Source organism: Varanus komodoensis, unplaced genomic scaffold (genome assembly GCF_004798865.1).
Source record: "Varanus komodoensis strain SLA01 unplaced genomic scaffold, ASM479886v1 scaffold21, whole genome shotgun sequence".
Lineage (NCBI taxonomy): Eukaryota > Metazoa > Chordata > Lepidosauria > Squamata > Varanidae > Varanus > Varanus komodoensis.
In genome coordinates this window covers 19,511,390-19,524,115 of record NW_025335589.1, presented here as the reverse complement: position 1 = coordinate 19,524,115, position 12,726 = coordinate 19,511,390, and the positions used below count along the sequence as shown (strand labels likewise).

Below are 12,726 nucleotides of genomic sequence, written 5' to 3'. Positions count from 1 at the left end.
AAAAGCAAGCAATTATAGAATGAATTTTTCTCCAGTTGGCTGTTAATTTTTAGCCATCCCAGCTTCAAGTGCATTGAAACTGAGATTGCATTCCCTTGTCATTTTGATTTTAGGCTCCAGTTCTCGTGCTTACCTGCTTGGGAGTAAGCCCCATTGAACTCAGTGGCACTTCTGCCTAGACATTTAGAAGATTCTGCTCTTTTCCATCTAATTGTTCATGACTTCATCTTTATAAGAATGCTGTTATATTTGCATTGGGTTATATATGCTAATAATGGAAATGGAATTTATATGTATTTTTTAAGAATAGGATTGTACACAGTGAGGCAAAATGTCATATAGTTCACTGTATGAGGTTTTTGTTTTTGATGCAGCTTGGAGTACCCTACAAGCTGGAGGTTCTGAACTAGATGCTGTAGAGAAAGGTTGTGGCCAGTGTGAAATCGAGCAATGTGATGGTAGTGTGGGGTATGGAGGAAATCCTGATGAACATGGAGAAACAACATTGGATGCCATGATAATGGATGGGTAAGAAATCCTCATGGAAAAGATACATTCCCAGTCCAGCAATTTCTTATAGGCATGGGAGTCTTATTGAGGCCATGCATTGGCCTCTTTATGTGCAGGATCTGTCCCATTCACTTCAGTGGAGCAGATAGTTATGTGCCTGCTTCATTCTTGGTTGAAAAACATGTTGATTGACACCTAATAGAGGAGGTCCATGTGTTTCTCTAGAAATATGGATGGGGTGCTCAGTATATGTATAAAATATGCATTCAGTATACTAATAAGTCTTTTGTGAGATCAGATGATACTCCAGAATGCTGTACAATATAATTGAGTATCCTAAGGATAGTGGGTATGTGTGTACCTGGCTTAGAATGTTTTGAAACTGGTATTATACCCTGTTAAATATTTTAGAAGCATGAATGTGGAGCAAGCTGAACATCTTTTTCTTTTGTTTCATATAGTGGTGAACAACCTTCTCCCTCCTTTGATATAGTAAGGAAAGTGTTTTCAAGAGGGGAGGAAGTTGATGTAGACCAGCTTTTCATTAGCCTAAAAAGCAGTTTTCCTATAGAAACTTTACTTACCGAAGATTTCTTGATTTTTCCAGGATTTGTACATTGCAAGGATGTTGCCCATTGTAGTGGCTAAGAGTAGAAGCACATGGCTATCCAGATTGTAGCCAGAAATGCAACATAATGGAAGCAGCCTGATGGGATTGCAAGTTACCACATTTGAAGAGCAGCCTGTGTTTGTTGAATAATCTCATATTTGTTCTTAGATAAGGCATGTACTATGTATTCTGCATTTTTGGTATGAACTTTTCACCACAGCTTTCTTTTTCTTTGATGCAGTAACACTATGCAAGTTGGAGCAGTAGCAGATCTCAGACGCATTAAAAATGCCATTGGTGTAGCACGAAAAGTGATAGAACATACTAGGCATACCTTATTGGTTGGAGAATCAGGTAACTTTTTCATTCTGGTTTTTTGAGATATACTATGCAGTAGTGAGAGATGTTAACCCCAGTGTGACTGAGTTCCTTTGACAACAGTGGGTGCTAGTGGCAAGTTAATTACTTTCACTCAGGATAGAAGTGTCAGTGTTTTAAATGGATTATAGCAAGTGTATTCTAGATCAGTTTTGTAGCTGCTTTGGTCCTCTGCACCACCCAATCTGTTCTTGAGCCTCTTTACTTATTGAGCTCAGTGCCATTTATTCCCAGTTAAATGTGCATTGGGTTGTGGTGTTCAATGATGAACTCAGTAGTGAAGTCTGTCATTTTGGAACTGGTCGTTGCATGATGGTGTGGTTTAAAGATTCCATGATTAAGATTTGTGTAGATCAGGATTAGAAACTGTTTTTGGTACAAGGGCTGAATTTCATTTCAAAAAGGTTCTTGAAGTCACATTCCAGTGCTCGGTGAAGCCAAAGGCATTAAGGCCAAAGCCAAATCATAAAAAGTACCTGCATGTGTTAATTCACAGCTTTCATTGCCAATAGTTGAGCCCTAGGAGAGGAATTTCAACCTTTAAGAGTGAGGGGTAACAGTTCAAAAGCTGGGAAACCAGTGAATCAGTGGTCAAGGGAATGTGGACAAAGCTGTGAGAAGGGGCTAGAAGACTGGATTTGGCATCTGCACGTGAAGCTCCGTGCCCCAGATATAGGTGGTCTACATATGTTAATAAATGTCATGATCATACATGAACACTAACTAGCCAAGGACTCTCTTTTCTCTCCTCCCATAGCATCACTGTTTGCAGAAAGCATGGGGTTTCAGAGTGAAGACTTGACTACACAGAATTCCCTTGCAGTATACTTGAAGTGGCTTAATCGAAGCTGCCAGCCAAATTTCTGGAAGGTGGAATGCAACTTTTGTTGTTTTCATAAGCTTACGTAGTGGCTGTATTATTTGTTTTCTGATGGAAAAAGACAGTGTATAATTTTTAGCGCTCCATCGATGTTGTTCGGTTTCAAACCAGAAGCTAATTGTGCTCTGTGCCAAATTATTTTCCTCCTCCTTTGTGTGTGCAAATGCCACCTTCTTGGCTCTGTTATGTGCGTTGTCCCTGGAGAAAATACAGGCTACAGTAGCCTGTAGATGGAAAGAAAGAAAGATTCCAAGATCACAGATGGAAAGGGGAAGTTTGGGGTTAAAATAAACTCTTTTTAGTTACTTTAATTGAGCCACCAGTGGTAAGAAAGAGGATGGGGTTTTGTAGTTTGCTTGAGGTGTTACTTGAGCCTCTGAGGTGGAAGCAAGTAGAGTTCTGAAGCTCAGTACCACAGAAGCAAACCGTGTGGTTGTATTTAAAGTTGCCTCATCACAATGTGTAGGCTTGTTCATAAGGCATGAGAAGAACTGTACTTAAATTACAGCTGTAGGTGGTAAGAAATATCATCATGCTGGGGCTTTTTTTCCCACATAGAATGTTGATGCATTTTATTTCTCTTCTGGCTATTCATCTTAGGACACATTTGCAAATCACATAACAACATGAGATCTGAGGAAGGGGTTTGTGACTGAAGTGTTTCACTATTGAGTTACTCTAAATTGAGATATATGCTTTTGTCTGTTCTTTGTTTAAAGTGTGTGAACAACAGTAATTTGCCTTTGATGAAACTTCTTTGTCCTTAGCATATACAAGCAGCTTATATTATTCTTTTAGTATGATAATTTAGTTCTATTTTTTAACTCTGCTGGAGAGGGAAAGGAATACAGGTTTCTTTGAAATGGCTTTTGTTTTTCTTAAGGATTTTAATGTGAATGAAACTTTGATTTCAGAATGTTACACCAGATGCTTCAAAATCATGTGGGCCGTACAAACCGGCTGCAGAGTTCAGTAAAGAAGAACAGAAGACCTCAGAGAGAAAAATACAAGTTCACAATCATGATACTATTGGTATACTTTCTTGGCAGTTACTCATACTGTAGTACTCTTATTCGTTGTATACTATGCTTCCCAAATTTAGTGTCAGTAATTTTAAATAAGATAAAGGGCACAGTCTCTTTGGAATGTTCTCTTGCGCAAATGCATAGGCAATCTAAGTGATTCAGGCTGTGATCCTATGACTATTAGACTCCGTTTAGCTGGAGAAATTGGAGTTCCACCTCTGCCCTTGGAAATATGCTCGAAGGTTAAAGCTGGGAATCCACCTTAGAGAATCTTCCCTTCATTCTTGTAGCTGATGCAATTCTTTCCATGCTGGCTGCAGTTAAAATTGCATTAACCTACTCTGGTGTAGGTTAGAGTACCTGCCTCAGAGCTGGTGTTTGCTGAGCATTCCAGAAGCGGGGAAAAGAATGAGATTGTGGTAGGATGCACAATCAACCTCTTAGTGGCACATCAGCCTTTCTTTGCAAGCCCAGGCATAAGACTTAGATGGCAAAAAACGAATTCAGAGGGTTACATGTTGAATGGCATTGCTGTAACACATATTTCCAAAACTATTTGGTACTTATTGTAGCTATTTGGCGTATAGCACCCTGCGTAATTCTAGAATCAGGTTCTTAGCATTTTGTTCTCAGGACTTCTGGGCTCCGGGTATGAATGAAGAAGAAAAGAGACCTTATGGAAAATGCAGTTGTTTTTAGAAAGCTTTTTCTGGTGTTCATGTGGAGGAACAACTTTTTGTTTTGGATCGTCTTTCAGAGTAGTCTGAATAATTCACTTTTTGCATATGAGAACCAAAGCCTGTGGATTTGGTTTGATATTTTTAGGACATTAATGAAGACTTCTCTGTTGAAACACCTTTAACTTAGTTTGTTATAAATTTTAAATAACCTTGCCTGCTAGGGTTTTTGTTACATTTGTTTTAAGGTTTTGTAATTAAAGAGCCATTTAATTTTCAAGAAGGAACAATTTACTTTTTGCTTGCTAGTTTTTTGAAAGTATATTAAGAGTACCCCATGTTAATGAAGAAATTGTTTCAAAAGCAGTTATTTTTTCCAGTGAATCAATTTTTCTACCAGCTGTTCCACAACTTCATAGACCTGGAAGATCTCATATAGTCAAATTTCAGCATCAAGTTTTATAGAATGAACTAAAGATGAAAGGGGAAAGAACTTGTCTCTCTGTTTGGATGCAGTTTCTACCATCTGCATAGCAATTAAATATAGAATTTACACAAGCACCTAAGTGACTTAGGAGCCTAAATCTCATAGACAGACACTTAAGGAGACACTTTGACTGTGATGATTAAATTTGTCATCATTAAGCAATTAGCATTTTAAAATGTCAAGTGCTAAAGTTCTTGATAATCTAAAGGTGTGTCCTCATGAATACTTCCACCTTGGCAGTTTGCCTGAGCCAGCAATTTAATCTGCAACAGCAATTTTCACAAGATATGCCACTGTGCAGAGAAACAAGCAGAACTTTAGTTAAGACAGCATAGCATGGATGAGGCGTTTTCTCTGTGGGGGCAAACTGCCCACCTGGCAAATATTTGAATGTAAACATTCAAAAACTGCTTAGCAGTTTTGATTTAATGTTACATTCATGGGACTCTCTGCCACCTGTTATCCATTTGCATGAATGATCTAGATATATTTTTGTAAATTAAGGCTTAAGTGTCTTGAAATCTGCTTTTTTGCAATGCTTGAAATTGAATACAATGCTTCCATTCTGAAGCCTGGTGACCAAAGCCCATGTGTTATATCCAGGTTGTCTTTTCAGTAAATGGAAGCATTCATTCTCTTTCAACATCCAGTGGAGAAAAGGGAGCAATTTCTACACATTCTCAGTTCCCTCTACAACCCCCAGTGCCACCCCCATCCTGTTTCAGAGAGTCCCCTGAACTTCCAGGGCAGTTTGACAGAGGACTACATGAACAAGGGGGAATCAGCTAAGGTTGTCTTTCTCCTCTTCTTCCAGTGGAAGAACTCCCATGAATGGAACTTTACATGCACAAAAGCTGGATCTGTCCCCATATTTTTGGTTGAAATCATGTAGATGTATCTGGCAGGCAGCAATCTCAGTGATCATCTCCCTTCAGTGAAAGGACACTCTTTTTCTAAATGTAATGGAGAGTTGCTGGAGTGGAGCTGTACCAATAGTGAAGGGTTTTGTCTTTAAGAGGCCTGAGGGAGGAAGACCTAGGTGAAGCTGGTTCCGTCAGCATGTTTTATGTGAGTAAAACAGCGGTTGCTCAATGCCTTTTCACCAAGAGAACTCTTAGACTGAAGCACTGTCCATTTTGAAGAATGGCTGCTCTAACAGGATCTTTGTAAATTAAGCAAAACCATCCCCATCCTCTTCTAAGTATCCCTCTTGTTTTTATTTGTAGGCATGATTGTAATTGGTAAAACCGGACATATTGTGGCAGGAACATCTACAAATGGGGCAGACCATAAAATCCAGGGGTTTGTATTATTGCAATACAAATATCAGCTCCATATGAACAAAATGTGTTATCCTTGTTTTAATTCAGGTGATGATAGTATGCACTGCTATGTAGTAGCATTGCTCCTATGACCAGAATGACTGTTACATAATTTAGAAGAAAAGCATTGTGGAAAACAGTATGTGCATGCTTGCTTACATACCCCATTTTAACAGTTGTGTCTGTTAAAAGGGGGTATGTGCATAGTTTTACAGAGTGTAGTTTTATTTGGCAATCATCCCATGGTGTCCACCACCTCTTTGGATCCACTGATCCCAATAGGGACCTTTTTCTAAGTCCTGTAACTATGTTTGATGAGTAAGTTATTGGTAAATACACCATTGAGAAATGAAGAATTAAACTTGAGGGGTCCCAATAAAAATCAGACCTGCCTCACAACTGAATAGAATGAAAAGAAGCAATGCAATAGGTAGTTTTATCTCTAGGCCTACTTCAAAATTATTAAGATAGCAAACTTGTGATTGGTTCATACAGTGTCTAACCGGAGTTACAACTGCCCTGGTGCATGTTCATCCATGTAGAAAACTCAGTGCTGGGGAGAATGGATTGAAATTCCTGCTGTTGTTTTGTATGGCAGTTCCCACCAGTAGTTTGAGGAGGTATCATCCAGCCATAAGCTGGATGAGAAAGAGGACTTAAAAGTATTTTGTTACAGTTATATGGAAAATAGCAAGCTGCCCTCATTGACCAGCTCTCTTTATTTAATTAACATTAGACGTGTCGGTGACTCTCCAATTGCTGGAGCTGGAGCATATGCTGACAGTACAGCAGGAGCTGCAGCCGCCACTGGAGATGGGGATGTTATGATGCGCTTCTTGCCCAGGTTCTTATGTTTTGCAGATTTCCTACTGGCTCCGTTGTGGTATTTTTGATACTGAAACTAACAGTAACCAATCAGATATCTGTAACCAATCATCTTGACACTTCCACACACTGAATGTTCCCAGTTTAATTTTTTTTAAATGGCAGAAACTCGAATGTGGTTAATTCCTGTGTATCCAATAGATTTTTGTAAAAGTATGTCAGCCTTGATCACTTAGCATCTTTCTTACATCTTTGTTTTCAATGAAGCTTTAAAAATTACTGCCATTTTTTAAACTTGACAATGCTCATTTGACCAATTTGAGAACATTTGTACTAGTCTATACATTTTCTTTACATCAGCTATCAAGCAGTGGAATATATGCGTACTGGAATGGATCCAGCAATGGCTTGCCAAAATGTGATTTCTAGAATTAAGAAGTATGACCCATACTTCTTTGGTGCTGTTATCTGTGCCAACACAACCGGAAGCTATGGTATGTGTTTTTTGTATTTTAAGCCATGCAAAGTAAGCAGCTCTTTGATTGTGTTTACATCCATTGGTTACACTAGCCTGTGTAGGAATATGATTCATATGAAAGTGTTTAAATGAAATATTCACATTCATCTTGGAAAATAACATCAAACTGAGATTCATCTTCAAAGTGATCAAAGTTCATGCTGGGTATCTCATTAGTCAACCCTTGGATCACCTAGATGTATCATTTTGCTAATCGATATGGCTTATTGGGTTAGACTGCTTATTGCAGTTCTTTTATCTTTAATTTCCCACAGTTCTGTGTTTGACAGATTACAGATGCAAAAGCTCATTACAGTTTCCAGTGTTAAGATGGAAATTGAAACAAAGTATACTAAACTTTGAATTATATTTTAAGGGTATGAAGTCCACAGTGCTGATTGGAGACATTTTTCTTTTCAAAAGTAAAAAAAGCCTTCTTAAAGATATCCCAGTGCTGGGTTAATTAAGGGTATAAAAGAACAATTACACAATTGTAGTAGAAGTAATAGCAGAATTCTTCAGATGTTAAAAGTACGATGAGACAGATTAATGTGACTCTCATAGTTTGAACTCCTTACTGTCTTATCTCCCCTTCCTGCCACAGGTGCTGCTTGCAATAAAGTTCCAGGATTCACACAATTTCACTTTATGGCTTTTAATCCCAATCTGAGGCAACCATCTGAGAAAATAGTGGACTGCATTTGATTTTTCCCCTCTTAACACCAGTATCTGAAGTTAATACCATGAAAGAAATGAAGACTTGCAATGCAATCTTATTCATGTCTACTCAGAAAGAAGCCCCACTGAAATCAGTAGGGTTTAGTCCAGGGTAAGCAAGCACAGAATTTCAGCCTAAAAATTGTGTAGCTTAATTTGCACAAAAATTAATTGCACACATAGCTTTCCTTTTTAGTTTAGAGGGGATAATATTATTACCTGTCAAATTAAGCTTTTCTGTCTTGTATTTGCCAAGACATTTAAGAAAACTTAAACTGGATGGTATAACAAAAGCAGTTAATTCGAGAAGTTGCCAAGTTTTTTCTCAAATTCTGCCAAAGCTGGCTGCCATCTGAGTGAGAGAATAAATGAATGTGTCAGGTCAAGCAACTTTGAACAGAAAATCACTTTCTTCAGTGAATTTCGGCCAACTTTTCAAGCACTGTTTCCTATACCTGAATGAAGACTATTGCTGGAAACTCCTGAAATAGGACACATTTCGATTATGACAGATTCTCAGGAACAAGTACAAAGACATTTTCAAGCATGGAGAAAAAAATCATTTGATCAGACAGGATTTCATTAACTGGTATTAACCCTTATATATTGTTGTGCACTCTTAGGCCCCACAGTTTTTTCAGCATCTCATGCAGGAGAAGCCCTCTATCAAACATACGAACATTGAATTTATAGGCACCCTGGGAGGACTATTTTAATTTAACATTGTTGTACTTGTGTTTTCCATAAAATACATGAGGACTTAAAAAAACCATTAAAATATACTAATGATTCTGAACAAAAAATAGGAGTCAGAGTGTGCTCCCCACCCAGTGTTGGGAATATGTTTTATTCCTTTGTTTTCTCTTAAACATTGCCAAGATCACTTACAGAACTGCTAACATCTGACACTCCGCTGTAAACTTCACTGAATGACCTTGAGCCAGTTATCACTCTGCTTAACTTACATTGCAGTGTTGTTGAAATAAGTGGAGTGCACTGTGATATGTAGCCTTGTACATGGGGGAAAAAGCAAGATATGATAACTGCCAGATCAGTATCCTTCCTGAGCTTCTGGTTTATTTTTTTTCCTTATTTCTGGCTGTTTAGGCTTCCTTCCTGAGCATTTCAAGCCATAGGACCATATTTGGAAACTTACTTCTCAGTATTGATTCCAGGACTTACTGCTGCTGTGTTATCACTTTTGACCTGAGACCAACATTGGATCATCCTTGCTCAGGTGCAAAACCAGCACACTGGCCCTCATAATGCCAGACCTGAAATGCTTCTCTTTTCATATCTTTATGGATCTGCATAAATTCCTGTCAATCAAACTGCAAGTTATGGCTGAGACTAGAGTAGAATATAATACATCCAGATATAGCACTGAAAAGACATACCATTGGATACCATCAACCGAGGTATCTTTTTAGGGCATTTGTCTGAGTTGGAAGTGCTGGGTACTTCATTGCAGTGGTTGTGTGTCTACTTGGAAGACTGGCAGAATTTGGGGAATATTATTTAGCCCCATTGATTCTTCAGCATTGAGTTCCTCAGGTCTGTTCTGTCCCCCCATGCTGTTTAACATCTACTTGACAACACTGATGGTGATAAAAAGATCTACTCCGAATGTGCGAAATAGATGCCTGGCTGGACAATGGACTGGATGAAGTCTAACAAATTGATGCTCAATCCAGGCAAGATTGAGATGCTGTTAATTGGGATGGAGGGTGTTCAACCTGTTCTGGATGGGGTTGTATTCCCTAGAAGGAGCAGATTCATAGTTTAGGTGTTCTTGATCCATCTTTAAAACTTGAAGCTCAGGTGGCCTCAGTGGTATGGACTGCCTTCTGCCAGCTTCAGCTGGTGGTCCAGCTACAGCCCTACCTGCTCAGGAATTTCTAATCTGTGTTCTACTAATCTCTGGATTACTGAAATGCACTTTACTGAGGCTACCCTTGAAGACTGTTTAGAAACTGCAGTTTATGCAAAATGCTGCAGTCAGATTAATAACTGGGACCCATAGGCCTGAATGTATTTGACCAATTCTTACCTGCTTGCATTGGCTGTATCTGTTCTTCCAAGTTCAAGACATGGTACTGGTTTTACCCTGTCAGGCCTTTTAGAGCTTGGGCTACAATACCTGACAGAACAGCTCGCCCAACTGTAAACTCCCCAAACACTATGTTCAACCTCTGGGGCCTCCCTTCAAGTGCCAGCTCCAAGGAGCAATCAGGTGGCAACAACAAGAAGGAAGGTTTTCTCTAGTGGCATCCTATAAAATGACCTTTCCACTGAGGCCCATCTTGAAGGAATCTTACCGTGGTTTTGTTTTTTGTTTTGTTTTAGCAGTGGGTTAAGTCCTTTATGTTGAGTCCTTTACATGGATATTCAAGGTCTTGAGTAGATTACTCCTTCCAGGTGTTTACAAGTCTACTCTTCATTATGATGTTTTACATTTTTAATTTTTTTAATGTTTGTGTTTTGTATGATATTCCATTGTATTGGTTTTATGAGTTGTTATAAAGTTTCCAGACAGCTTTGGCAACTGCGTGCTATAGAAATGAAATAATACTTCCTGAGTCTTTTAACTTTTCCTTTGCAGGCAGACCCACCGATGCTTCTGTAGAAGCAGTCTTAATTCAGAGTTCCTTTTGGGGCCACCTTCCAGTAGCTAAATCTAACTGGTGGGAGTTAACCTTCGCATTGCTGTCTAGCACTCCCTAAAACAGCATTCCAGGGTGCATTGACTGTGGCCCGGGCTGTAGCTTGCACCAGTTGGTTCATTGCTGGTGTGGTGCCTTGTGACTATTTGCTCCTGGACAGCAATAGCCTTTCCTGTAAAATGGCTGAAAGTGTGTGTATTCCTGCACAAATGTGTGCAGACATATATGCACAGATAGGGGCTTATCAAATGTAGAGGCTGAATCTTTAAATGTGTGGAGCTCAGAACTACTGCTTTGATGCTTTGACGTCTAAAGAACGCTTTTTTCCCAGTTGATTCTTCTCTTGTCCTATTTATTTGACAGCGATAACTAAATTGTTTCAAAAAGGTCAATTCATCAGTTCTACCTGAACATTTAAAGGCATTTTTCTTTGACAGAGATCAAGTCAGGTTCTCTGTAAGAAATAGAAAAAAAGCAGTTGCTTCAGTGTTTTGGACCATTCTTTGTTTCTTAGAAAAATCCCCTGTGCCAGTTTGTCAAACAAACTAAAATGTTCATTATTCTCTGGCAAAAATGCAACACAATTGCTTACACGAATAAATTTTCTTGCACTGCTGGAGGGGATATCTAACAGCAGTACTTTTAGTTGACAGACCAGACTACCTGGAAAAACCATTCTGTCCACTAACACTATTGCTGTTGCAGGAGATTCCTTATGCTAGTGCAGTGTACATTACTCGTGTTAATTTTGCACTAGATAGTGCCCCCTTTTGCCAAACATTTTTAAGCTGCCTAAGGAGCTTTGGTTATTGGGCATTAGAGAAATAAAACCATAGCAAACTCAATTGTCTGTTGGGTGCTCTTGCACTGCTGAGCAAAAGCCAACCTGCTGTGGCTTAGTCTACAAACCCACCCAATGTTTTCAATGCAAACTGGTCAGTTGTGTTGATTGGCAAAGTGCAGGAAGCAATAACTTAAGGCCATATCATCTGTTTCATGAATCAGTGAGAAAAATAAGTCAGCCCTGCATCTTTACATGAAACAAGTGTGTGAAGATCTGTATTTAGACAGTACATCACTATTCCGCCTCCTGCCACCCAACTAGACATAACTTCATGCAGTCAAATATTTTTAGCACCCTTTTATTTTTCATGTAGTGAAATACTTTAATACCCCTTGTCCTTGTAGATAACAGATGTCATGTAACAGCATAATCAAAAATATGCAGCAAATAAATAAATGTGCATCATATCTTACAAGTTGTCTTGTAGTGTGTGGATGGGCAACATAGTGAGCCATGCCGAGACATTAATAAGAGCCAACTGGCTATTAATACATTCTGAATATTTAGTCTTCCACGTGAGATCTCAAGATTATGGCAAATTTTGAAAAATGATAAAAGCTGTTGAAGGAATGAAATCAAAGATGAGCATTTGGTAAAACCATGGTGGATCCCCCCACCAACTACATGCCGATATTTCTGATTCTCAGCCTCTGAGTGAGCTTTGTGGGTGGCTGACTGAACCTTTCCAAAGTTAATGGTGAAAGTGTCAGGGTGCTATCCTATGGGCTTTCCAATATTATCTGGGAAGCCATAAGATCCTTCAGAGTCCCAGCTCCTATGAACTCAGAGCTGCAATTCCAAAGGCTGAACACCCACCCCATCCTTGCACAATGGGTGTGGAAAAAACTGTGCCCCGTCCCCCGAGATTGCAGCTGGGTTTTGGAGAAGGTGTGCTGGGAGCAAGAGGAGGAGAAGGCTGCACATGCAAAGTTACACTACTTATACCTGGTGCCTTAGCTGCTTCCATTCTCCCTTCCTGGAAGTAAATCTAGACAGCCAACCACAGGCATCTAAAGAAATTATGGGTGTGAGCTGCAATGGATGCAGCTGCCAATGCACTTTGCTCTGGCTGCTTATAAGCTGCGAAGTTCGGATACAGGCACACATCTGCCTGGAGAGGATAGGACTGAGTCCTCCATGGCTTACCCCTAATTTTGACCAGTTTATTTACAGATATATAAAGAAATTGATTATACTCCTCTGGCTTGTGATACAATCCTATCACAAGCCAGAGTTATGAAACCTGTTTTGGAGTTCAGCTTAATATGAAG

General features: G+C 39.2%; 1 protein-coding gene across 2 annotated transcripts in view; it reads left to right on the top strand.

The window, feature by feature from the left end:
* The window catches only part of AGA (aspartylglucosaminidase), a 14,194-nt gene extending 2,327 nt beyond the window's left edge, over nt 1-11,867 (top strand). Inside the window, exons 2-10 of one of the 2 annotated variants that reach the window (XR_006414798.1) lie at nt 375-528; nt 1,362-1,474; nt 2,256-2,368; nt 3,293-3,410; nt 5,794-5,869; nt 6,626-6,733; nt 7,075-7,208; nt 7,836-8,060; nt 9,056-11,867. Coding sequence is in view for 1 of the 2 variants with exons in the window: in XM_044430799.1 (XP_044286734.1) it covers nt 375-528; nt 1,362-1,474; nt 2,256-2,368; nt 3,293-3,410; nt 5,794-5,869; nt 6,626-6,733; nt 7,075-7,208; nt 7,836-7,936 (917 nt within the window). In the remaining variant the exon portion in view is untranslated. Of the gene's footprint in view, nt 1-374; nt 529-1,361; nt 1,475-2,255; nt 2,369-3,292; nt 3,411-5,793; nt 5,870-6,625; nt 6,734-7,074; nt 7,209-7,835 lie in introns of both variants that reach the window. The other variant, XM_044430799.1, reaches the window with a different exon arrangement.
* Nucleotides 11,868-12,726: the final 859 nt, after the last annotated feature.